Genomic DNA, 25,715 nt, shown 5'->3' on the forward strand with positions numbered 1-25,715 from the left:
TTTATCAGGTGAACAAGGCAGGAAAAAAAGTTTGTATTTTTCGGAAATGGTATTCAGGGTAATGTTTTGTGTCTTCTCATGTACAATTGTATTATCGTGTGTGCCATACACAAGTGAAAGATACATTTCCATGAATGCAGGCATTACTGGACAACAAACTTTTCAATCTTGAATCTTGAAATGACTGTAGAGTAGATTGTAACTATGATTTTAAAATGTAACAATAAGATACAGCACAGGATTTCTTTAGATTTGTACTGACAAGATCGACCTTTGATTATTTCTTTAATAATTTGATTTAATTTATTGCAGCTTATACAATACTTGGTGATTTTTGCCACATCGCCCAGCCCTGGTTTTAAATGTGACCACATAGAGTGATAGGGAGACAAATGTCCACAACTCGGCAACGTGCAGAAAGACATGGGGAAATTCCAAAATCTGTTATTCATTTCCCAGCAGTGATGGTTTGTGATGCAACAGTTGTTTTTATGTAAGTATGACACTCCATGTTTATGAACCCTAAACTTTATACATTTTCTCCTCTGTGGTGTGTTACTATATTATAACTTTCTCTCCCAGAACATCTATATTTAGACAGTTTGACAGAGAAAACATGACGCCTAGAGCCAGCTATTTTCTTTTCTTCTCTATCATTGGGTTTCCTGCTCTGACATGCCCCACTGTGCCGCTGTGATTGGCCGCTCACTTTTTGACTTCCTCAAACAGAGTGATCAGCTGACGGTGGAGTGCAGGAGCAGAAGGTATAAAGTTGTGAGTTTCCGTTTTGACAGTTTAATTTGTCTCCAAATGTCTACGTAACCCCGGCAGGAGAAAAAAAAAAAGGAATGTGAGCAGGAAGTGGAGGAAACTGCTGGGATCTGGAAGTACTCAGGGTGGGTGGAAGAAGACGTCTCTGAGCCACAACAAAGAGCGACAATGGACAGCAACTACCAACTACTGTCTACAGCAGGGTCCTGGAGGAGTATATCCATTGGTGAGTTTGACATCCTAAAGTATTTCATGAGCGACATGCTGTTAGTTGTACTCTGATAACAGCGCCAGCGGTGGCAATGTTTTCCTCATCTGGACATGCCTACTCTACCTTATCCAGATGTTGCTGCACTGAGGGCCTCTTGTCAACATACTGCACTCCCTCCTAGGAATTGTGAGGAATGCTACAGGGGCTAAAACACTTCGACCTCCTAGAGTAGAAAATGAGTGTTGTTTACGAATCCTATACACAGGTTTTCAGCTGTAAACCAGGAATACAGCTTATGTATCGCTGTTAAAATAACATACTTAGGTATTGCAAGTTTAATGGACCCTCCATAAAGGAAATTCCCAAGTTGTCAAACTGCCAAAGTTTCACAAAACAAGCTGCGAACGTCACACTGTCTCAGAGGCAAGTGTGACGTATACTGAAAGTGAAAGTAAGGGGAAGATTATTTTTGAACGTCCGCCTGTTCAAAATAAACCTTTCAGCAACTGTTAATGCTCTGTTACTTATTAATTCACATGTTTCTTTAATAAACATGATAAATTCATAGATAAAAGTAATTGTAGAAAAGTTTGGGCACCCTATGAAATTAGTGCTTGTAAGCCCTTCTATCGCTCTCCATTAGCAAGTAATGGGGATGTAAACAGGAGGCAGTCTATAAATAGCCCAAACCTTTCATACCTTTAATCTAAAATTTCAGACTAAAAACAAAAGAACCTCATCAAGACATTGATTCAGCCTAACATGGTTTATTGACAAGAAAAAATGCGTTATCTATTAATTCCAGAAATGATTGTCTATCTGTCTGACTGAATGTAACACACATATCTCAAGAACTGCTCATTTTATCAGCTCCAGCATGCTTCCTGTTATGGGCCCAAGGAGGTGCAGTGTCACATTTGGTATGATATATTATTATAACTTTTACCAGGTCTGGCTGAGACTCGTGATGTTGTGATCTACAACCACGAGGTGTTCACAACAATGGGCGTGTTCACAACCAGAGGTGTCAAGTAACGAAGCACAAATACTTCGTTACCTTACTTAAGTAGAAATTTTTGGTATCTATACTTTACTGGAGTATTTATTTTTCAGACGACTTTTTACTTCTACTCCTTACATATCTGTACTTTCTACTCCTTACATTTTAAAAATAGCCTCGCTCCATGAAACGCATGTTAATGCTCAGTAGTACACATATGGTACTATAATGTATTTACATTAAAAAATTCCCATTACATTACTTTTACTTTTATACTTTAAGTAGTTTTGAAACCAGTACTTTTACTTAAGTAAAAAGCTTGAGTTGATACTTCAACTTCTACAAAAGTATTTTTAAACCCTAGTATCTATACTTCTAATTGAGTAATGAATGGGAATACTTTTGACACCTCTATTCACAACAACAGCAACAACACCCGGAGTCTCCAGTGAGGGCCTCTGCGTATTGAGTTGAGCTTCACTGAACTGAAAAAACAGGTGAACAGCTGCAGGGTTCTGTGGACTGAGTGCTGCAGTCGGCCTTAACTTCACACAACTCTATTTCTGCAGGTGACTTTTACAGATTAAGACAGAAAACTGTAACCAGCATCGCCAGAGTTCAAGCAGCCGGCAGGTTTAGAACTGAGACGGCATAAATTAGAGGCATTGCAAGGGATAAAACTACTGACACGTTTCTAGAGATCCAGGCCTTCTCCCAATCACGATAACAATAGAAAGCTGCTGAGCCCCTGCTCCATTAAAGATTTGTCATTTAATAAATTGCTCAGCTTAAATCTCGTAATGATATTTACCAACAAGCAATTTGCATAGTAAACTGTGAGTAAACATGCTCACATTAAACAGCACACATTACATGTGCCTTGCACACAAAGGGCGGCATTGAATGCACACCGCTGATGAAACATGTTGTTCTCCAGTGACCGGTGTCACTCACAGCGACGCTGACCACTGATGGTACACATGGAGGTCAGTTATACACATGGGGGTCAGTTGAATGGTCACAGTGAGCGCTCCTCATCTCGTGAAGACACGACGTCTGTGTAACATCTTCCGTGGCTCTGGAGGGAGATTTCCAAGTTGATGGCCTGGTGATGTCATGATGATTTAACTTTTATATTATACAGTTATATTGGGGTATGTGGGGCTTTAATCGACCTCTCGAGTAAAGTGCAGTACTAAACTGACTTAACTTAGGTTCCCTGACCTTTAGAGAAATACTAGTCATTTCTGTATTATCAATAAATTATGGGGAAATACAATATGTAACAATATGAACATGTCTCTCAAATATCATAGAGGTGAGATTGATAGATTCAACTAATAACCTCCAACAAGGAGTGTTTTTTATCATCGTTTGGTTGTTTGATAGCTGGATTATGCAAAAACTGACCGAACCAATTTCCATGAACATTTGTTGAGGGGTGGGAAATGATCCAAGAAAGTACCCTTTAAATTTTGGCGTGGATGCAGATTATTTTGAATCTATATTTGAATCACTTTCTACAAATTGCATGACAGGGGTCATTTTTCAATATTTCTGTTGATCTCTAAAAGATCTTGAAGAAAATCAGGCATGTGTAAAGGACTGATATTTATGGGTGTTTGAAACTTGGTGTAGATCCAAATAAAATCTGGATCTAGTGAATTTAAACATGTTTTCGTAATGGAACTGTTGAGCCTTAGCGGAGTATGTGCTCACAGAGTGTCAATCTTGATCTCATTTAGTTGTAGTCGCTATAAACCCACGTAATGACAGTTTCAAAGTGCATTTCTGCTTGTGCAGTCACGTGAGGTGAATCCACATGAAGAAATTATTACTCTATTGCTTTTTTCCTTTCATATGATTTAAAAGAAAGGTACATAAAGAGAAAAAAGAAGTCGGACTTGTGTTTTGCACCTCAGTACGTGGAACATGTGTATAATAATCAGAGCTATCAGTCCTCATCATCTCTGTAATCTCATTTAGTGACTCTGATTGTGTTATGAAGAGAAAAACAAAAGGTGAATTCTCATTGGTCAGCAGAACACTAATCCCTGCTTCCATCTAGAGGTGCTCGAGCCCTGCGCTTGGAAGTCGACTGTGGTGTTAGCTTACCATTCTCCCAACCCCCATCCAACCCCACCCCCCATTGTAGCCAGATGGCTGTCACGCAGGCGGTTCCTCGCCCAGACCATGCTGATTTCCCATCATTCTTTTGTTAATGAGGTCGTTAGCAATGCAACAGACAATTAAATTATCCCAATCTGGCATTTTCCTCATTGTCTTACTGTATAGTTTACTTGTAGAGGGTCTCAAACCGGCCATGTGCCACTGCTCAGTGTTACCGCTTCTGCTGGGACAATGGCTTCTGTACTTTTCTGTACCATTTTGTTCCTTATTATTCATGTCAGCGTTACACTGTGCAGCAGTGAAAGTGAAAGCCAGCTCCACAAAGTCGAGTATAGTGTAAACATCTCTTGATGGAGCTGGTGTTAGTATTCTCCTCTGTGATAGCGGGAGATCAGTGTCGTCTCCAACTGACAAACTTTAGTACATTATCAGCCTGTATGGAAACAACAAAGCCCTGAGCCTTTGCTGCACAGAGGAAGTTTTGTTTGCTGTTAAATCGTGCACAGGGGGTGACTTCAGCCCGTTAGTCGAGCGCTCACCTTCATGTGAAACGCCGCCGAACACTGACACCGCTGACAGTTAATTATTGGAGTCCCAGATCATGCAGACTTGTCAGCTCGGCTGCGATTGACGTGCCGCATGTTTACATCTCTGTTGTAATGTTGTTCTCTAGTTATTCTCGCAGTTGCAGTGCATCCGTTATTTAGTTCCTGAAGTGCCTTGGGGCTTGCCATAATGACCGTAAAAGCAGCACAGATTTGGAGGAATGAAATGTTAAAATCGACTTGTGGGTATAATTGGTGAACCTGCCATCACGGTAGCTTTGGAAATATTTTTGGTCAGGCTGCTGAAACACGCCGACAGCCTGTTAACTAGACCGTCATAGTCTATAGGTATGTCTCTACATGGCTTCATTATTTTCCTCTTACTCCTCCACACACACACACACACACACACACACACAAACACACACAAAGTACTAGTGACAATGACTGAAAACCAACTAAATCTGATATATTGTTAGACAGGCAGACGAAAAGGAGGCAAACATATACATTTGGACACACACTGCCATTTAGAGAGTGCCTCACAGAGTAATTTCCATTTCTTGGCCAGGTGGTTGGTGTGGGTAACAGTCTGGTAAAGCAAGTGGCAGCCATATACCACACATACATCTAAGAATACGTTATGATAACATACCTACTTCCACAAACGTGTGTCTTTCTGTCAGTCTGTCTGTGGTCATACTGTATGTGCGTCATTGCAACAACATTCATAGAATTCCTGTTTGGCAATTTGTCTTAACTGTAAGAGCTCAACATTGTTTTGCAATGCTTTATATCGAGCTGAATTAGAGCTTTAATTTCAAAAGCTGTGAATTAGGGGCTGAAGATTGTGTCGGCAGATCTTTGATATAGCCAATATCCAATGTATGAGAGAAAAATTACCAATTAGTTTATTCATTCAAACATATAAACCACACATGTAAACAGCAAAGTAATTTTCAGTAAAAGAAAAAACATTAAAAAAATCATCACTGTAGATAAGCCAGGTAAGATGAACCCTAACCCTAACCCTAACACAACGTTTTCTAATTTAAAACTAAATTAGAAACAGACTGTTGTAAAAACCTCTGCTCACAAACAATAAAAAGTGACAGTATATTGAGGAGGACTCACTAATGACAAGGAATCATTCTGAAGTAGCTCCGGAGCATTAACACAGGACAACAGCCCATTCCAAACAGGCAGGTTTAGAAAGCACAATGTACTAGTATGTAAAAATACCAGATTTTTAACTTGACTGAAATAAGTAATAAGAAATCAAAGTCAATCTGCTTTCACTAGTTTGCAGCTGGTGTCAGATATTAATGCAAGCAGAGATATATGCCTGGTCAGTAATAAAATCTGCTTACACAGATACTGATGGGTTACATTAAAAACCCACCCTCTGATTAAAAGATTCCTCAACTGAAGATAGATTTTCCACCTGAAGCAATGCGGCTCACAGAAGGCCCCCAAAGAGACAGGCACTTCTGAGGCAGCACTTTATCCCCCCCTCAGACGAGCCCACACATGACAGCTAGCCCCCACTGATGAATCCCAGTGTTTTATGGCATGAAACTAACAAATCTGGCTCCCAGCTACTGTCCAATATTTAGCGTCAAAGCGCCTCATCACTGACGATGTATTGCTGTTAAATCAGAGATGCTGTTTGCAGCACAATGGAGCATGAAACAATGGATGCGTCTTGTGGCTAACCCCCGGCCTTGGGCGAGGACGACATGCCCGGCAGCGAGCACATGATGTATTCCACCGCTCGCGTTTTATGTCCGTTCCTAATTGAACCAGGATGGATCCTTTTACTGCTCGACTAGCTTGAGTTTAAAGCAGCTATTTTCATTTGTGGAAAGCAATGTGTTGTCATCAGCAGTTAACAACTCCTGATCCTTATTTTCACCCGAACACAAACACAGTCTCACATCAGGAGACGAGACTTCACACATTTGATTCTTTTTTAATGTTGAAGAAAAGCTGAAGTAGAAAAATTTTGAAATATCCACAACAACAAATTGGTGAAACATTTTTTAAAAGAACGTACCCTTCCCAGTGCCTTCTGGGATATGCTTTGGCCCCATGCAACCCTGCACAGGATAGGTTGTGAGTTCTCCTTTTAGGGTTTCCCTTTTTTGGTAACTATGTGAATTTTTCTTGTAACTTGTAAATACAAGTAAATATAATGAATTCATATCCATGTAAACTTTGAAACTTGTGATAAAAGAGGGAAAAAAACAGGTTAGGTCAGACATTTAAACATCGTCCATCGTCAACATTCTTGTTTACTTGAAACAAGTTGCATTCTTTTCATCAAAAGTCTTCTAAACCAGAATAACTTCACCACATTCTCTGTGAGGATTGATGGTTTGGTGTGTGGCACTTAAAGCTGCACAGATTCCTTCTTAAAAAACAAAATGGGTCAAATGGCCTGTATCCATATTGTAAATGTTTTAGCGTCATTAAACACATTGTTTTGGTTTTATCGCCCATGACTCCACTGTTTTCACTGCCCTCCATCAAGCTCTGCTAACCACACTGTACACAAATGGCAGACAGACAAACTCAGTGACTAGATGGTGATTATAGACCACAACAGAGTAAAAGGCGAGTGAATATTTTGGACATTTTACCAGGTAGCCAACACAATAACAACTTTAGAGGGGAAAAATCAGACAGTGTTGCATTTTCAGTTTATTGAGCTGCACTAAAAGAGTTCTAAGGAAAAATCTACCAGTTACCTTACGTGGTTGTGTTGCTCTACTGCTAAAAATTATTATATCACATGTTGTATCTTGAAAGACTCTTGAATGACACATATGCTGTTTCAGTTTCATTTATGTGGTCGCAGGTCTCTTGATGACTGTAAATCATTTGTGTGTGTGTGTGCTGGATATGGAGCTGCCCAATGGAAGTTTTAGTCCAGCTGTGTACTAGTAGGAACAGTCTTGTACCGTTTAAGCTGCTGTAACTCAAAACAAAGCAAAGTCAAAACTGTACAAATGCTGGTTTAAATGACTCAGTCAGATGCTTCCCACTAAAACAGCCACTCCCGTATCACATAATAGGGTCATAACGCAGATCGTCCCATCTCTGATTGCTGTATGGATGATACAGGCGGACAGCATTTACTTTATTGTGTCATCTCTGTGAGTCAGATTAGACATATTTTCTATATTGCCTTGAGCTTATCATGAACAAATCACGAGTCCAATGTAAGCCATCAGGGCTGTCAAATTTAATCTTCAAAAAAACCTTCCTTAATGCATAGAGAATTCAAATAAAAATGAAATGGAATATGCAGTTGGTTTCTTGGTATCTGGACAGTGAAAATGCAGTCTTGTAACGTTCTCTGACATGTGAACATCCAGTGTCTATCTATAAGAAGAAAGTAGTTTCTACACAACACAGTATTTTATTCTATAAAACACTAGATATAGATCCCAGAGGGTCAAGATTGGCAATGAAAATATTCCCAACAATGACAGGGAATAATAATAATAACAATGCTAATAATATACTTCTTATAATCATTATTAATAATAACAATACTAATAATCCAATAGAATACTGAATCCTTCTACTCAATATCTATCTATTTATATCTATATCTATATTGTCTCACATCTTCATTGTTGTGTTTATGGTCTGTAATGTAAACCTGTTGCAATTACTTTTAAAGCCCAGAAGCACTTTGCCGCTCTCCCAGTAGAACCAAAACAACCATTGAATGCTCATGGGAGCTGTGCAGTGTGTTTTGAATGCTGTGATAGGAAGAAAGTTGGAGTGTAAGAGGGAATATTTAGTCTTCTTCTAAAGCCTCGGTTCCCAAACTGGGGTACATGTACCCCAAGGGGTACGCGAAGTGGTTCAGGGGGTACGTGGGGAGAACATTTTATCTGCGTTTTCAAAGTGTAAAAGCCCATTACATTTTCAAACTGAGCTATAAATAATCGCGCAATATTAAATAGTCTGAATAGCCAACTCGCATTGCCAAAAATACCCATATTCAGCAAAATAATTACACTGCCAAAAAAAGTTACAGGTAGGTTAGTGACCGTTAGTCAAAACTAGGGATGGGCATAATTAATCGACAATCGATTAATTGATCCTTAAGAATTTCGTAGATGACATTATTTTGTCATCTACGATTATTATAAGTCCTGAAATCCCTGACAATTTCAAAGTTTCAAGTGTTATAGGCTGTATACGTGCGTCGGGGGGGGTACGTAGCTGGAGATTGAATGTCTGAAGGGGTACGAGACTGTAAAAAGTTTGGGAACCACTGCTCTAAAGCAAATACACTGATACAATGACCAGTTAACAATGTCCTCACGAGTAATGTGAAATCAGTGCTCAACCATTCACAACCTCTATCTTCTCTTCTTCTGCAGAAACACCAGATTGCTTTATATGCCGGGATGTTGAACTTCAAGCCAGTGACCCGCTGAGGAATTTCTGCGACTGCAAAAATCTACTTGCCCACCATGCCTGTCTGTCAACATGGATCCAGAGGGTAAGAGCTACTTTTATCTCATCAGCCATTTGTCAAAATTTATAGGGGTGTAAAAGTCTGCGTTGGATTTGAAACCGTATGGTGAATAAATGTCTTTGTCATGTGATCATTCCTTATTTAGACAAAACACTGCTGTTTGCCTCGAGCTAATGAGCTACCTTTCAAGTAGCAATACCAATTAGTTTTAATGAGGGTTGCTAACAATGATAACACGTCATCGTTATATAGTTGAAGCACGGAGGCTGAAGCAGTGAGGAGTGCCTCGTAATGGACTGGCAGGAATCCAGAAAGCCATCATGCACCTGACACCTGTCACCCACTGCAAAATAGCTCATTAACATCTGTAGTGCTCCTCCAACCAGCAGCTGTACAGATGTGGCGGTCACCGCTGTCGTTCTGTTTTCACACCACAGCTCCCAAAACCTCCCTAATACTGTTCTCTCAGTTCATGAAAGGTGCATTTCTGTAGGAGGTGTACGTACATTTCTTTCTGTGCACTCATGATGCTCGGTCGCTATTTGTGCTACTTACTCTTCTACCATTAATTCCCAGCAACGGCTGCAGCTGCCAGAATAGAAAACATGTAGAATTACTTTTGTATACCAGAGAAACAAAAGAACAAAACACAAGCAAAAGCCAAGTGTAGTGGAACTATAAATTAGGGCAAAAGTTAAACCCCAGCTGAAATTGTTTTCTAAAAATAATTTTCCTGGACAGATAATATATTAAAACACTTTTCATGTTTACATCATGTAATCACTGCTCTGTTGAGTATTGAAGAATACAATATGCTATATACAAGTTCAATGAACAGGTCACCAGAGTGGCGAATCCAGAAATAATTGTCAACTTTACATATCTTAGTTCTACTTATGTTTATTTTTTTGTCTTGTTTACCTTTACAACTCGACTTGGCTGTTGAGCACAAAACACCAGGTCGACAGCTTTACCAGACACTGTTGCTATTCCCAAGGAGTAGGTGGAAACCAAGGCAAAGCTAAAAGGAAAGTTATTGTATCGCCTGGATTTGTCAGACACATGACTGCAAATTAATGCTTAGGTAGCTCCACGTATGAAGCTAGTTGCTCAATAGATAATTATAATGTCACAACCCAGTTCGAGTTTGAAAAATCAAATGAAAACCAATGCTGAATGCTGTGGAAGCCATGGGAGAGTTAGGGAGACTGACTGAATGACACCTACAGTGCCTTGCATAAGTATTCACCCCCTTTGGACTTTTCTACATTTTGTCATGGTATAACCACAGATTAAAATTTATTTCATCGTGAGTTTATGTAATGGACCAACACAAAATAGTGCATCATTTGGAAGTGGGGGGAAATATTACATGGATTTCACAATTATTTACAAATAATAATCTGAAAAGTGTTGAGTGCATATGTACTCACCCCCTTTACTGTGAAACCCCTAACAAAGATCTGGTGCGACCAATTGCATTCACAAGTCACATTTGCAAGTCACATAATTAGTAAATAGGGTCCACCTGTCTGCAATTTAATCTCAGTATAAATACACCTGTTCTGTGACGGACTCAGAGTTTGTTGGAGATCATTACTGAACAAACAGCATCATGAAGACCAAGGAGCTCACCAAACAGGTCAGGGATAAAGTTGTGGAGAAATATGAAGCAGGGTTAGGTTATAAAAAAATATCCAGAGCTTTGAACATCTCTCTGAGCACCATAAAATCCATCATAAGAAAATGGAAAGAATATGGCACAACCGCAAACCTACCAAGAGGAGGCCGTCCACCCAAACTGAAGAGTCGGACAAGGAGAAAATTAATCAGAGAAGCAACCAGGAGGCCCATGGTTACTCTGGAGGAGTTGCAGAGATCCACAGCTGAGGTGGGAGAATCTGTCCACAGGACAACTATTAGTCGTCTACTCCACAAATCTGGCCTTTATGGAAGAGTGGCAAGAAGAAAGCCATTGTTGAAAGGGATCCATAAAAAATCCCGTTTGGAGTTTGCCAGAAGCCATGTGGGAGACACAGCAAACATGTGGAAGAAGGTGCTCTGGTCAGATGAGACCAAAATTGAACTTTTTGGCCTCAATGCAAAATGCTATGTGTGGCGAAAACCCAACACTGCCCATCACCCTGAGCACACCATCCCAACAGTGAAACATGGTGGTGGTAGCATCATGCTGTGGGGATGCTTCTCTTCAGCAGGTACAGGGAAACTGGTCAGAATAGAGGGAAAGATGGATGGAGCCAAATACAGGGAAATCCTTGAAGAAAATCTGATGCAGTCTGCAAAAGACTTGAGACTGGGGCGGAGGTTCATCTTCCAGCAGGACAATGACCCTAAACATACAGCCAGAGCTACAAAGGAATGGTTTGGATTAAAGAATGTTAATGTCTTAAAATGGCCCAGTTAAAGCCCAGACTTCAATCCAATAGAGAATCTATGGCAAGACTTGAAGATTGCGGTTCACAGACGGTCTCCATCCAATCTGACTGAGCTTCATCTTTTTTGCCAAGAAGAATGGACAAACCTTTCCATCTCTAGATGTGCAAAGCTGGTAGAGACATACCCCAAAAGACTTGCAGCTGTAATTGCAGCGAAAGGGGGTTCTACCAAGTATTGACACAGGGGGGTGAATACTTATGCACCCAACAGATGTCAACTTTTTTGTTCTCATTATTGTTTGTGTCACAATAAAATTTATTTTGCACCTCCAAAGTACTATGCATGTTTTGTTGATCAAACGGGAAAAAGTTTATTTAAGTCTATTTGAATTCCAGTTAGTAACAGTACATAATGGGAAAAAGTCCAAGGGGGGTGAATACTTATGCAAGGCACTGTATACTGCAGCCAGACCAGGTGAGGGGAATCTCCCTGACCAGTAAACTCTTCCCATCAGGTTTCTGCAGGGAGAGGCCATCGTCAGACTAAACAGTGAGCCAGTTCAAGGCAAAGGCTGAGAGTTGTAGAATATGTTTTGCGGCTGCAGATGAGATTTTTTCTTGTAAAAGAAAAAACAGACCTTGATGATGTCGTCAGGGTTTTCTGTTTTTGGTCCTGGAGACCACAAATCTGTTAACTCAAAAGCCTGTGTTTCAAACTGAGGGCATGATTCAAAACATGGGCACGGCAACAGACTGGGAGGACCTAACAATGAGAAAGTCGCGTTGGATTATGGTCAACACAGGCTCCAGTGGGGAGCTTGAGCCATTCTAGGGACTTAGACGTGCAATATGTAACTTCGCCCACTGCGGGTGTCTTAATCAAAGCTAGAACAAGAATCTTAGTTTAATGACATTGTGATGCAGTGTGGTATCATAGGGGTTCACCACCACATGCACATGAAAATCTAAAGTATCCAACGTAACTCAAGTTTAAGGGGCTAGCAGCGTGTTTTACCATTGTCGTACGTAAATATAGCACAGCCAGACAAAGCCACTTCCAGATAGCGTATGGATGTTGAGACATGGGACCAAACATGTCAAGCAGTTGGAACTGCTATTGGGTTTTAAAATAAAAATTATTTCAATTGAAGATGTTATGATTGATTAATAAAAGGGGGGGTTAGGGTTAGGTGTTAGGGGCAATCAACATAATTATCTCCTTCTGCTTATTTCATAAGCTTTCAAAGTTGTGTCTCAACATTTTGTCAACACCGTCATTAGACAGTCACTCTGAAGGATCCATTTTCACATATGCAGAGTACATCCGTGGCAGACAGGGTCAAATATGCTTTATAGTTTGAGAGTGTTTTAAATCTTAATGTTAGTATTTCCTGTGTCACAACCATGATATGTCAAATCTGTCTTTTAGTTCCTAAGGGAAGTGTTTAGATCCTTTTATTCTCGTGAAGTAGTTTCTGTTTGCATCTAGCATCAAGCTGAACAGAAAATGGCTGCTACATCAATTGACATTCAATGGGAAGTTTTTTGAGTAATTTGAGTGAATTATAGAAATGGATTATAAGTTTGTCTAATAATATATGAATGCTAAATATGTGGCAGCAGCATTTCAACTTTTTTATTGCTTTTGTGAATTGATAGTTATCAACTCTGTCCGGGTTTAGTTGAGGGAACATAGGGCTTACACACACATATATTTTACATAGATAAGGTAAATAATATTAAGAGTGTTCTTTTTGTGTTTTTGTCACCACAATCAGATATGAGTCAACTCCATCAGGTCAGCCTTGGTGAACAATATTGTTTGTTGTATTTTTTAAAGGTCGAGCATAATGTGAGTGAAAAGAGATTTGTGTTATTGGTGTCAGATGGTGTTGATAATACTATAATATAGTGTATAATATAGCAAATGTGGCCCAAAATGTCCCAAAACAGATGTGGGCCTTTTTTCTTACACCACATGCGGTGATCTAGGCAAGGTGTAATCTTGGGTAAATGGTAAATATTGTTCCATCAGCAAAAAACAAATACGATCCACCTTTGATGGGCGGTATTGCTATGGCTTACTTTGGCAAAGATCTGGCAAACAGGAGCGGACCACCCAAGTGCCATCATTCCATGTGGTGTGTGGGCCAGATGTAGAGCCAAATGTGGACCAAAACAATGTTAGTAGGTGGGCAGGTAAAGTGGATATGATGCAACTTAAAAGTGACAAAAATAAAAGGTCCGGAACTGGGTTCGAACATTGTTGGAAACATTTTGGATAATGTAATTACACAACAATACAATACATGTCATATCTTTAAAGTCAGGATTTTTGTCATCCTTATTAAATTGCTATCTTGTGAGTTGTGCGTTATGGAAGTGTATTCCCAAATTGCTTGAGTACCCCATTGACTAAGAACCAAAGAGCAGATAAACTGAAAATGAATTTTGAACTAGACAATATCTGCACTTTCCTTCAGAATTGTTGCTTTCACCTGTTGCTTTCAAATGAGGCACACGCAGTGCAAGTGTAAATAACCGAGTTCTCACTCTGTATCACAATGTACTGCATCTGTGTGTTGCTGTACTGTGCTGTGTACAATATGAGTGGGTTGGTTATTGTCACATGCAATTATAATCAAAGATAATGTGTCTGCTGTTGAAGCATTTGCTGTGGTGACGTCCACTCTGGTGAGCTTTGGGTCTCTTCGGATCCTCCACAAGTGGTAGACAACATGCTACAGCAGACCTTTCATCTGCACCACCCAGCTGTCAGAGTGAAGAGCCACTTCCATTAAGTGTGTGTCTCCCCACTATACAATTATATACAGACACACACGCGAGCGCACACACACACGCACAGTGAGCCGCGCTCTCTTGCTGTGAGTGTGTGCTGTTGCTACAAGACTACTTTAGTTTTTGCGTGTGAGAAACACAGACAGAGAGAAAAAGAGCGGGGGAGAGAGAGATGGAGAGAGAGTGCGACCTTTCAGAGTGCTCAGGGTGGGGAGCCCCTTTCCCTTTTACGGAACAGAAATCAGCAATTGACCTGTCACTTTTGCTCTGATAGCCATCTCTGGAAAGCAGGTCATGCACATATGACTAAAGTGCCTCTTAACCGCATTTTATGAAGCCAGAAAATGTAATCCAATAATGATTTGACTTGCGAGAGAGAGGGAGGGAGGGAGGGAGGGACAGAGAGCCAGCTGGGAGTGATAGCATGCACTGTTACCACTCCTAAAAGCAGCTCCAACAAAAAAAATATGGGCAAATTCCAAGTCTTTATTTAATTTCAGCCACAACAGTACGACACAGATGTTGTCACTAAACAGCGGGCAGACTGAACTCAAACACAGCAAAACAAGCTCTGGTGTTCATTTCTGTTGATACATACTTCAGGGTGTTCGCAGCACAGGACTCTCTGACTGGTCATCATCGGCGCTGAGGCAAACCATACGCTGTTTTTCGAACTGCCTCATTTGTGTCCCCCGCCCCACCCCTCCCACCCCACCCCTCCCATCCTTCCTGATTCAGGTTCCCAAAGACAAATAGCATGGCACAAAACTAATTAGTAACCAGGAACTAGTTAGGAGATGCCCTTTTGAAAAACATGTCCTGAGGCAAGATTTAAATATAGGGACAGAGTCAGTGACTGAGCGTGCCTGGGAGATCCCGGCCTCCAGGCGCGACAGCACTATGACCCCTGACCCTCATTATAGGGAGTGCATTCCTAGAGGGGTGAAACCCCTCGCAGCACAGAGTACAAGGGCATGGGAGGACTGTATGGCTCGTACCGCACCAGTCCAGCACAGCCTGGTGTGTCTCACTGCCCAACCCAACAACAGGCTTGAGAAAATACAGAGCAAGGGCGCAGGCTTTCGGAAAATAATGGTAGATGTTCAGTTACCCGGCAGATAAATACATTCTTCATTTTTATACATCTGGTTTCACTCTATCGAAGTTAATGGGAATGGTATTCTGCAAGAAAAAATGCTCTAAAAGATTTTGTATTCCCGTCCATCTGAAATAGAATATATAGTCGTTAGAGAGGCGAAAAAGAAGTGAGAAGAGGAGCAGTGAGAATGCTAACAACTTGCTGGCTAAACATAGCATTGATGCAGTAGAGAGTGAGGCACTGACCAAGGTGTGAAGAGATGGAAAACATGAGGATGAGTTTACATGCTTGCGTGTGTTAGATATGTTTTTTCCTATGTGATAAAGTGTGTGTGTGTGTGTGTGCTGGTGTGTGTGCTTATTTATGAACAAGCATGCCCTTGACTCTGTCCACGCATGTGTTTCCCTTTAATTACATGCGCGCACGCACACACACACACACACACACACACACACACACACACACACACACACACACACACACACACACACACACACACACACACACACACACACACTCTGTCTCTCTCTCTCATGGGTTGTTGTTGCAAACAGACTTGGTTTACATTCATTAGTTCAACACTCACAGCAATCAGGCCACAGTGCCAGGGGCAATGGTCCTCTATAAAATCACATTGCCTAATAGCAGTGTTCTATAATTATATACCATTAACATCTATCAAAATGTGCTCCTACATGCCTTGCATATTAGCAGTGGATCTGGCACTTAGTGTTCGAACAAATGCAGCTCTTGTTATTAGCATCTTCAGTTCGTTAGCAGCAGCTTGAAGATTATTCCCAGCATGTTGTTTTAGTTTCTCTGTGAAGTGGAACATTTAGTGTATGCATTAAAATAACGTTTAGTAATGTATGTTTAACTATTAATTACTATACAGTACACTGCAATGTGAGATGGCCTTGTGTTTTCTGTTGTGTTGCACCTTCTTAAATGTCTTTTTTGGGCTTGTATTTTTGTTGTTGTTGTGTTTTCAATTTTGTTGTGATCTGTTTTTGTTGTTGTTATTTTTGCTGTTTGTTTGTTAGTTTTTCTGAATCTTGTGTTTGTTTGTTATTTTTTTGCATATTTTTCGTCCAATGTTTAGGGCCAGCATGTTTATTCAGGTTTGTAGCACTTTAATTAAATTAGCATTATTATGCACAATGCATCTTTGTGTTAAAATGAAATGTGTTTTCAAAACATAATTAGTTTATTGATCAAAACACAAACAAACATGTTGTCATTTGGCACTAAGTGCAGCTTTAAATCAGTTTTTTTGATGGTTCACTTTTACTAAACTACTTTAAAATATTGTTTCTTCACAGGGATACGGGAGTGAAGACCGACTGCGATGTATCCTCTGCAAAGCCAAGGTATGTGTAATGGTGTGTGTGTGTATGTGCGTGTGTGTGTGTGTGTGTGTGTGTGTGTGAGAGAGAGAGAGTGTTGTAAAAAGCGAGTATTGTAAAAATGTGATGATAAATCTGATGACGTCTCATTCTTTTAATCTTCCTGTGTGAAATGTAGGTAGTGAGCATTTAAACAAACAACATTTAAGTCATTGAACAATGGCTGCATCTCACAAATCAGATTTAAACAGAGCAGATCCATAATACTTATGAGCAATCAGGTCTTTGTTTTGCTCTGTGATTTAGCTGATTTAGCAGCAGTTGTGTTGCTTATGAGCTGTAAGCTGTCTTTTATTCCTTATTATTGCAGCAGAACACTTGCTGTGGATAAGGAGCGAGAAACATTACAATATTTGGCAAAGGATACAAGCCATGTAATGACAAAATCTGTATTCATTTCATGAGCACAAATTAATCATGCTTTCCTTTGGTACATTCATAATGCAAATTTCCCTTCACACATTTTGTCTTGTATTTTCTGGGTGTATTTGTTTAAAATGGTGGAGCCGATGTGTCATCACAGATGGGGTTGCATGCTGGATAAGGTGGCCACATTACTAACCATCTCAGATTAGGAAGTGTGCTGTTGATGTGTTGTATGTATTCATGCTTGGACTGCGGGTCAAAGCATCACAAGCTTTCCACCGAGTGTTTTATTCATTGTTGGCTTTACAGCGATGGGTAGAAAATGTGATTTGCTGTCTGTTCTTGTGTATATGTATGGGAGAAATACACTCCCTGGAAGAAAATGTCACAGTTACTTTGACAACAACCTTTCAGGATTTTCAGATATTTTAAACATGAAACTGTGCTCACACACCTAGCGCTTCACACGCCGATCAAAGCTCAATGAATCATTTAGTCAGTGGGAAATGTCAGATTGTTTTTATTCATCTAGGAATTTGTGTTTGTCTCCATGAAGGGTAAAAGAACAATTGGTCCTGAGTTATGATATTGTTTTCTTTTACACAAGACAGTATGTCGCTAGTTTGTTTCCAACAGTGGGGTGATGATGATAATGTTCATATAGTCCAGGTGTTAAAAGTTGAAATTAACTCAGTTTCAGTGAATATAAACTATGATGATTCCACGGGTATTGTGCATAACGGATACAACAATTTTTGGACACACTCACAGGTACAGCATTTCAGATTAAAGGTTTGGTTGGGTATTTTCTTGTGGCTGACTGGTATCTGAGTGCTAGGAGACTCGCTATGGTGGCGTGATTCAATCACACATCCTATAACAGCTGATACAGATCCACAGAGCATATAGGTTCATGTAGTTGAGGAAGACCCATCGTGCTGTTAACTCTGTAGTTCACATGGCAACCTAGCTACGCTCATTCGCTTTCCAGCCCACTTTCTAACCATACACTGTAGATTACATGAACAACATAACAGAACCTAAATTTAAGCCAAACTTGCTTGATTTCCCTCTGGTGTCTGTCAGTATAGGTCAACACACTTCCTCTTCCATGTTAGTGGATGATACATGGGCCAGACTAAGAAGTCCACATAAAATAATTGTTTGTGTTTATCGGCAGGACCTAAATACCGTTGCTCCTTACTGCGATCACTATTGCACAATCTCTGGCTCCACATGACATTAAAAGTGCAAGATGGTGGCAGCTGCATCCCAAATGTTTTGGTTTACTTTTTCTGCAATGTGGAGAAAAAGACCTGCGGCTTCCATCTTTATATACTGTCTATGCTTCCAACTAGCTTTAATTATTCAGCATTGCTTGGCTACTTACCTTTCTATTGGAACAAGCTCACTAGTTAGTTCAATATCTAACATTACAGTCAATTTTAGGTGTGTGTCCGAATCACAGACTGTATATGAAAAATGAGATACAAACACCTCCATCTTCGTGCATTTGGAGCCAGAGTCTTCCCAGATGTGATCAGGGTTAGAGCCATGATATTGGGCTACCGTTGATATTCGTGCTTAATATATTTAGCTCTTAATCAAACTTTCAACCCAGTTTTGTACCATCAAATAACTATTTAAAACTAAACTTACCTTAATCGCTATATTTAGGAAATTTTTTATTTGATATATACTTTTACTTTTTAGTTAGGTGTTTGTCCCATCCACTAACATGGAGGAGCCATGTTTTTTTTTTTTTATTATACTGCAGCCGGCTTCTCAGAGGTAATCAAGACACTTTGGCTTAAATTTTGGGGAATAGTCAGGTTGTTCATCTTTATACATATATATATATATATATACTTCTTAATGAACGCACCTGAAACCCGTTGCTATCGTGTTGCTATTATGGAAAGTGTCCTCTTTTAAGAAGAAAAAATAGAACAATCCAAAAGTTATTTATCAACAGTTACCATAGTAACAATATTCAGCAGGGGTTATTGCAACCCCTGCTGAGTCATTGGCAATCTTTCAGTGCTATATTCTTTGCGCATTATAGACAGGAAGTGTGACTCCAACAAGGGTCCAGATGGTGATGATTAATGACCAGACTGTCAAAACTTCCAGCAACATATTTTCAGTAATTTCAGGTTTCAAATAACAACATTAAGAAAGGCAATAAGTTCCTGTTTGTAAGCTATTTTGATCCAAGTAGACAATAACTCTGTGGATATACAAATATTTTGTAATAACTTCTAGCTTTCTTTCTAAAAAAATATTTTAACTTTAGATTCGCACTAAGCCCAAAACATTCTCCACTATCATACTGAACCAATCTTCACTGATTCTGTGCTGCAGATTGTCTGGACAAAATGGTGTCATGATGTATCAAGAGAGATTGTGGACACACTACCAGAATCTGTCGTGCTAACCTGCAGACTGTCCCCTGACCATATTAATGTGAGTCAGTGTTGTTTAAATTGAGGCCATTTTCAGTTTCGCTGCCAGTATTTGGCTGCAGGCAAACACATTTGTTAGGTGTTACAACCAACTCTGCTCCTCTTTTACCTACGAGGGGACATTTCTTAGACTTTTGCAGCATCTCCAAGTGACTGTTGCACTTGTCTTCGTCCATTATACCAATGACATTGTCATCCATTATTAATGGCGAGCAGTGAATGTCTGAGAGACATCCCACTGAGAGACCAAACAGCCATGAACAGGGGTTAGTGGCAGGACTGGTGATCGCTGCAAGTGGCAGCTGTGCCATTTACAGAATGATTGTTGGGAGGCTTCTACTGTATATTGATATGAAGTCTGCTACAGTAAGTTAATGCATCAGTATAATAACATTTTAATGTCTGCGGTGGCACAGTCATTTAATATTTGTCCACAGAGAAATGTATATGTAGATCAGCAATGACTGTAATGATGATAGTGATAATCATTTGGTCCTGTGCCGCTATCACTCTGTAATGCATTACTGCAATCACCCTTGGTTAACATTAAGAGGCTTTAGCCATTAAGACTTTGAGCAAGCAGTGCTCATCATCCAGAGTCTGGTTCATTGTGCCATCCATTTCAGTTCCTACCTTCTTTTGTGTTGTTGATGAGGCTTTTTCCTGCATGCTGTTTTCCCCTTTTGCAAAAGGGTCTCAAATGTGGGCCGTTTGTATGAGTTATGCTAATTTGTTGGGGCAATGAATGCATTAATTTCATTAGCACATGGCCTCAAAGCAATAATTACCAGAGTAGGTGTGTCACAAGCAATCATGTTAAAATTAGCCAGTTAATTATTAAGATTTTGTTCTAAGGGGCCTTGACTTGACATGAGTCGCCGAGGGGGGGAATAGAGAGAGAGGAGAAAGTTAATGCATTCCAGTGGCCAGGGCTAGGTGCTTGTTGTTGAACTCAGTGGGGGTGGCCGTGGCATTGTGGGCCTACTGGCACGATTTTTGCATGTTGACAGCTCACATTCTGGACTAATTACTGCAAATAGCAAAGGGCTAGCTGGTGCTCGGTCAATCCAGGAGGGTGTAATTATAAAGAAAAGGAGGTCCAGAGCTGCCTAATGGCCTCTGCTCCCTTTGATTGGAGTCCGGTGGAGAAGGGCTTGGTGAGTAGTTGTGAAGGAGGAAGAGATTTACAGCTCCCTTCCTCGGCCCTGATTAGCCCTTGTCCGACACAGAGCTGGGGTCAGGAGGACAGACTATGCGTCTAATGATGCACCCTTAATAAAAAATAGTATAGTGATTTCTCACGTGATAACTGCAGGAGCCATATTGGTGTAATAGAGAACTGCTTTCAAAAAGCCGGGTCATCTTTAATGCCCTTTTGATTCTGTGCAGTCTCACCTCTAAAATATTGAATTTGAATTTAAAATTTCCATCACAGAAGACTTTATTAAATAAACCAATATTTTGCAAATCAGAAATTTGGTTTAATTGGTGAGACTACAAACAATATTAGCACCGTAACACTCATAGGCTCATAGTTTTTATCTTGTGATTGTGGTGATTATGAAAGAAATCATATTGCAAGTTATTTTAATCCATTTAATGGCAAAAAGGGGAACACTTTAATCTTATTTATTCATTGCTTGAAAATGTAAGTGTTTCTGAAAATAAGCCCCAAAATTTCAATATGCTGCAGGCCTGGCTTTAAACAGACTGAAAAATATCATGGAAAATATATTGTATCATATTTGTCTCTTACAATTGAGTCAGTGTAGAATTGTTGTTTATACTTGATGTAAAAGTAAATTGCAACTCATCTTTACTGTGAGGATGTGGTAAATAATAGATAGAGTGTAGTCTGTTAATAATGTTAAAACTGTTTATGCATTATTTTGTATATATGGTTCACAGCCACAAAACTGATAGTTAACATTTTCCCTCCAATGTTTTATCATTGTCAGTAAATTACACACAGATGTACTGTACTGTATCTAAACTGTTTCTACTCTATGCTAATGCAACTTTAAATCTCCTGACACAATTTTCAGACCTTCTCCGCCCCATGCCTCTCAAGTGTCTCCTTAAAGGTGGTAGCATTTACACTCCCGCCCCCCTCCCAGAAAAAAAATGTTAATCATCACTTGATTTTATATGGAAAGCAGATTATCCGTTGATTTTTATGAATACAGCAGCTGCCAGACTCTTCATTTGACTAAAAGCAGGACATTCTGCCGAAGCCTCTCATATGTCACTAAGCCTCTGTCAGGACAGTGCTGTGACGGGAGATGACACATGAAAGGAATTCCTCCTCATGGCTTTCGAAGGACAATGAAACATGGCCTTGAGGTAGAATGTGTGTGTGTGTACTTTTACAGATATCTTTGTAAGGACCATTTTGAGACTTCAACCTACAGAGTGAGGACATTTGGGGAAAGTGAAGATATTTTTGGCCGATCCTCACTTTCCAACCCACTTTTAATGGGCTGTTTGAGGCTTAAGACTTGGTTTTGGGGTTCAGGTTAGAATTAGGTTTTGGTTTGGATAAGGGTTAAGGTTAGGCCTTTAGATTTGATGGTTAAGGTTAGGGTATGAGGCTTATGCCACAATTTCCTCACAAAGATAGACATGTGTGTTCAGTTCAACAATGGACACAAAACAGCAGAAAATAGTTTTATCTCCATCTCTCTTTAAATACTATTTTTGTATACAGTATTTTATAAACTGTATTAAAACTGCAATCATTGTGAGTAATTTGTGAGAAATAAATGTTAAAATATGTGAGATTGTTTTTGTCACCAAGCCTTTGTCTTGGTGTTTCTCATAGTAATGGTTGACTGACATTTAGGAACCAGGAGACATGTTTTCGTGGTATGTTGTTGACATTTTCATAATCATCCCAGCACTGATATACGCTATACGTTTCAAATAAAAAAACATCTTGAATTTGAATTCAATAGTAATCTTGGTCTAAAAATATCTGTATTGTGCAGACTGAAGAGTCACAAGGTCACCAGAGTCAAAATTACATCTTGTTTGGTTTGACAAGGTCACAGCACATTGCAGGATCAGTCTGTAGCCATTACTCCCAGTAAAAACTTGGGGTTCAATTCCAATCACCCCTTTTGCCTTAGAGTGTCCTCGCCTGGTTACTGGCCCTTCAGACCAGTTGGGTAACCACTCGCTACTCATTTCACACAGCAAACTGGGAACTTACTCCTACTACTCTTATTTAGAGTCTGCATCTGAAATAACTCCATTCAGAGGGCCATTTAAAGGGTTTAGTAACCCTAATCTGAATTCCCAAAAGAAATGATATACCCTTGCCTGCACAGCAGCATGCAAACATATGCGTAGGCCTGAGGTGGGGAAATGGGATTTTGCCGTGGACTGTTGATAATTGCAACCTTTTTATTTAATCTCCATGCTCTTCTTGCCTTGTATGTTCCATCCCCAAGCACTGTTCAGTTCTCGTTGGGGGGGGGGGGGGGTCCTAAAGCTGATTCAATTAAGCTCTCCTTTAATTAGCTTTCAGGCATCCAAACTGAAAGTGATGGAGAACTAATAGCAGCTTCAGTTGGTCTCCCCACTGTTTGCAACAAAGGAAACATCCCAAAAAATGGAGGCAAAGTCTTTATGCCCTATTTTCCATGTATCTGTTTTGATAGTTTGATAGTACAGCTGCGAGGACATGTGGTCACTCTTGCTGTGTGGTCCCTACACTTGGTATGCAATTCATCTCTTAGTCAACACCGTCAGATGCTCGGTGCAAACTTTGTACCCACAAAAACACAGCAGAGGCCAAACACAGCTCTGCTTGAGGACAGTATATCTTCCTAATTTCCTACTTTTGCTATAAGAAGCCTAGAGATTTCAAATGTTTACTGCTCTCCAAAACCATTAAATCCATCAATTAGTGATGAGAGATTAAAACAGTCTGTGCATTCCTGTTACAGCGTGTTCTCTCTCATTTGTTCTGCTTCGAAAGCACATGTTGTACAAATCAAACCTAAGCCTTCAAAAGAGCTGCTTTTCTGTCTGACAAGTAGATCTCCGTGGGTATGGCTCACCCTTTGTCCAGTGAGGGAGAAATCATTAGCAGACGGCCATTAGTCTTTAGGTAGCTAACAAAAGATGAGCTGTGAAATGGCAGGAAATGATGGCTGCTAAAATTAAGGTTTGAAGTTCACATATCATTAACAGCCATGAAATCAACTTTTCCTCCGACTATACTTTCCCCCCCAGAGCCTGCCTTTGTCTTCAAACAGCGCCAAAGCAATCATTACGCTCAGACATAATGCACCATAATGACAGTAATTTCAGTATCAAATTTTCAAATGTTAGGCCTTAATTCATTGTGGTTAAGTAGCTTATTTGTAATTCACATTTTCTACCCTTCTTAGCAGAGTGCTCCAGGAATGAGACGTCTAAAGAAGGATGTGCGAGAACAGCGTGCGGGGACATTTGAAAGCCTGTCTTCATTTCACTTGGTCTGTGTAACATTCAGGGTTAATTAGCTGTGAAATATATATCTGTCACTTTTTTGTTTACATCTTTCATCGTGGTATTGAGTTAATTTGCTTTTTCTTATTCTTTTCCGCGAAATTCATTATTTGTACGTGAGGTTAATACGTGGTAAGACTCAGCTACATTAGTCGTTGACTAGAGGATGATTTTCATCCCGTAGTATTAGCATCAAAATAGACATTCAAGTTCAACTTCTCTCATTTTGGATATGCACACAGAATCGTTTCATTACATTTCCTACTATTATATTTTATAATTTGGGGGAAGCCACAGTGAGGGATAAGGTGTTCATTTTGGGGGAATCGATTCATGCTGTGTATGAACCAGACTACTGCAGACCCAAATTTCTGAATTAATTCGATCGCTAAGCAGTCTGGAGCATCTGACCACTCCTCGCACCCCCCCTATGCACTGCAGGACAAATTACGCACAACTAAGCTGAAAATCAGTTAGACTCTAAAATGAGTCATGTGACTCAGAAATCGCATTAAAGTCTGACTCAAATCACAAAGTAAGTGCGTTGCTTTAACAGTGACCTTTTGCTTAATTAACTGCTTGTAACACCTTGTTATAACTACCTCAGGTTGGTCCAAAGCCTATATGATGTCAGACATAACAGATTTAATCAGTTGTCATTGCAACCAAAGCATTTAAAATAATATAAGAAAAATAACAGAAACTGTAGTGATTGACCAACTGTCACGCCGCTTCTGACCACCGACCTTTCACATGTACAACTGTTCTTTGATCAACATTTTCCTCAGAGCAGACCATGCTAGTGAGGATCAGTATTTTCATTATAAGGGCCTCCACAGCCATTACGCACCGAATCTTTTGGTTCCAAACTGAGCGGTAAATTTTGAGAGAATCTGACACCCCTGCCCGAGGGTTACAGCAGAATGCTAACGAGGCCAACGCGACATTTCCATCACCATACAGTCAGTCGCACCATACATCAGCTCGGCGCTGAGCATCTCCCAGCGACGCATGAAGTCACTGACAATTTCAGACATAACACTTTATTCGTATCCCTACCATCTCTGCCATGTAATGAATGAGGCCAGTTAAACAGGATTTACGATATCCTTAAAACTTGATTGCTCAGAATTTGAGAATTATTCATAAGACTAAAGCATAATTTGTCATATACTGAATGGTGTTTTGGTGGGAACAAATGGTTTTGTTGTAGTTTTTCAAATGAACTCCTTTTCATCCACCCTTTAAATGTGCCATTTGTATGCATATATGTCCATGCAAAGGCTGTAATTAAAGGGAATGAGGCTTGGGTGACAACTCACAATTAAGTTTTCTTCATAATGCATTGTTCCACTACCGAGCTCAAGTACCAGCTCTGGATGCAAATGATTGAGAACACATACACGCATTGTGTTACACCGCAACTTTACCTGAAACAAAGAGTGCACTGTTCTGACTTGACTGTCGCTCTGATGTGTTAGATTTTGCTTAGCGTTAAACCGTTGACCTCTGTCTTTTTTTTCTTTCTA

General features: G+C 39.9%; 1 protein-coding gene across 1 annotated transcript in view; it reads left to right on the plus strand.

Annotated features, from left to right (window-relative positions):
* Nucleotides 1-704: 704 nt before the first annotated feature.
* LOC128447793 (uncharacterized) overlaps nt 705-25,715 on the plus strand; it is a 77,117-nt gene continuing 52,106 nt past the window's right edge. Inside the window, exons 1-3 of the mRNA XM_053430137.1 lie at nt 705-997; nt 9,061-9,182; nt 16,775-16,822. Coding sequence (XP_053286112.1) covers nt 940-997; nt 9,061-9,182; nt 16,775-16,822 — 228 coding nt within the window. The 5' untranslated portion in view covers nt 705-939. The remainder of the gene's footprint in view (nt 998-9,060; nt 9,183-16,774; nt 16,823-25,715) is intronic.

Source organism: Pleuronectes platessa, chromosome 9 (assembly GCF_947347685.1).
Source record: "Pleuronectes platessa chromosome 9, fPlePla1.1, whole genome shotgun sequence".
Classification (NCBI taxonomy): Eukaryota; Metazoa; Chordata; class Actinopteri; order Pleuronectiformes; family Pleuronectidae; genus Pleuronectes; species Pleuronectes platessa.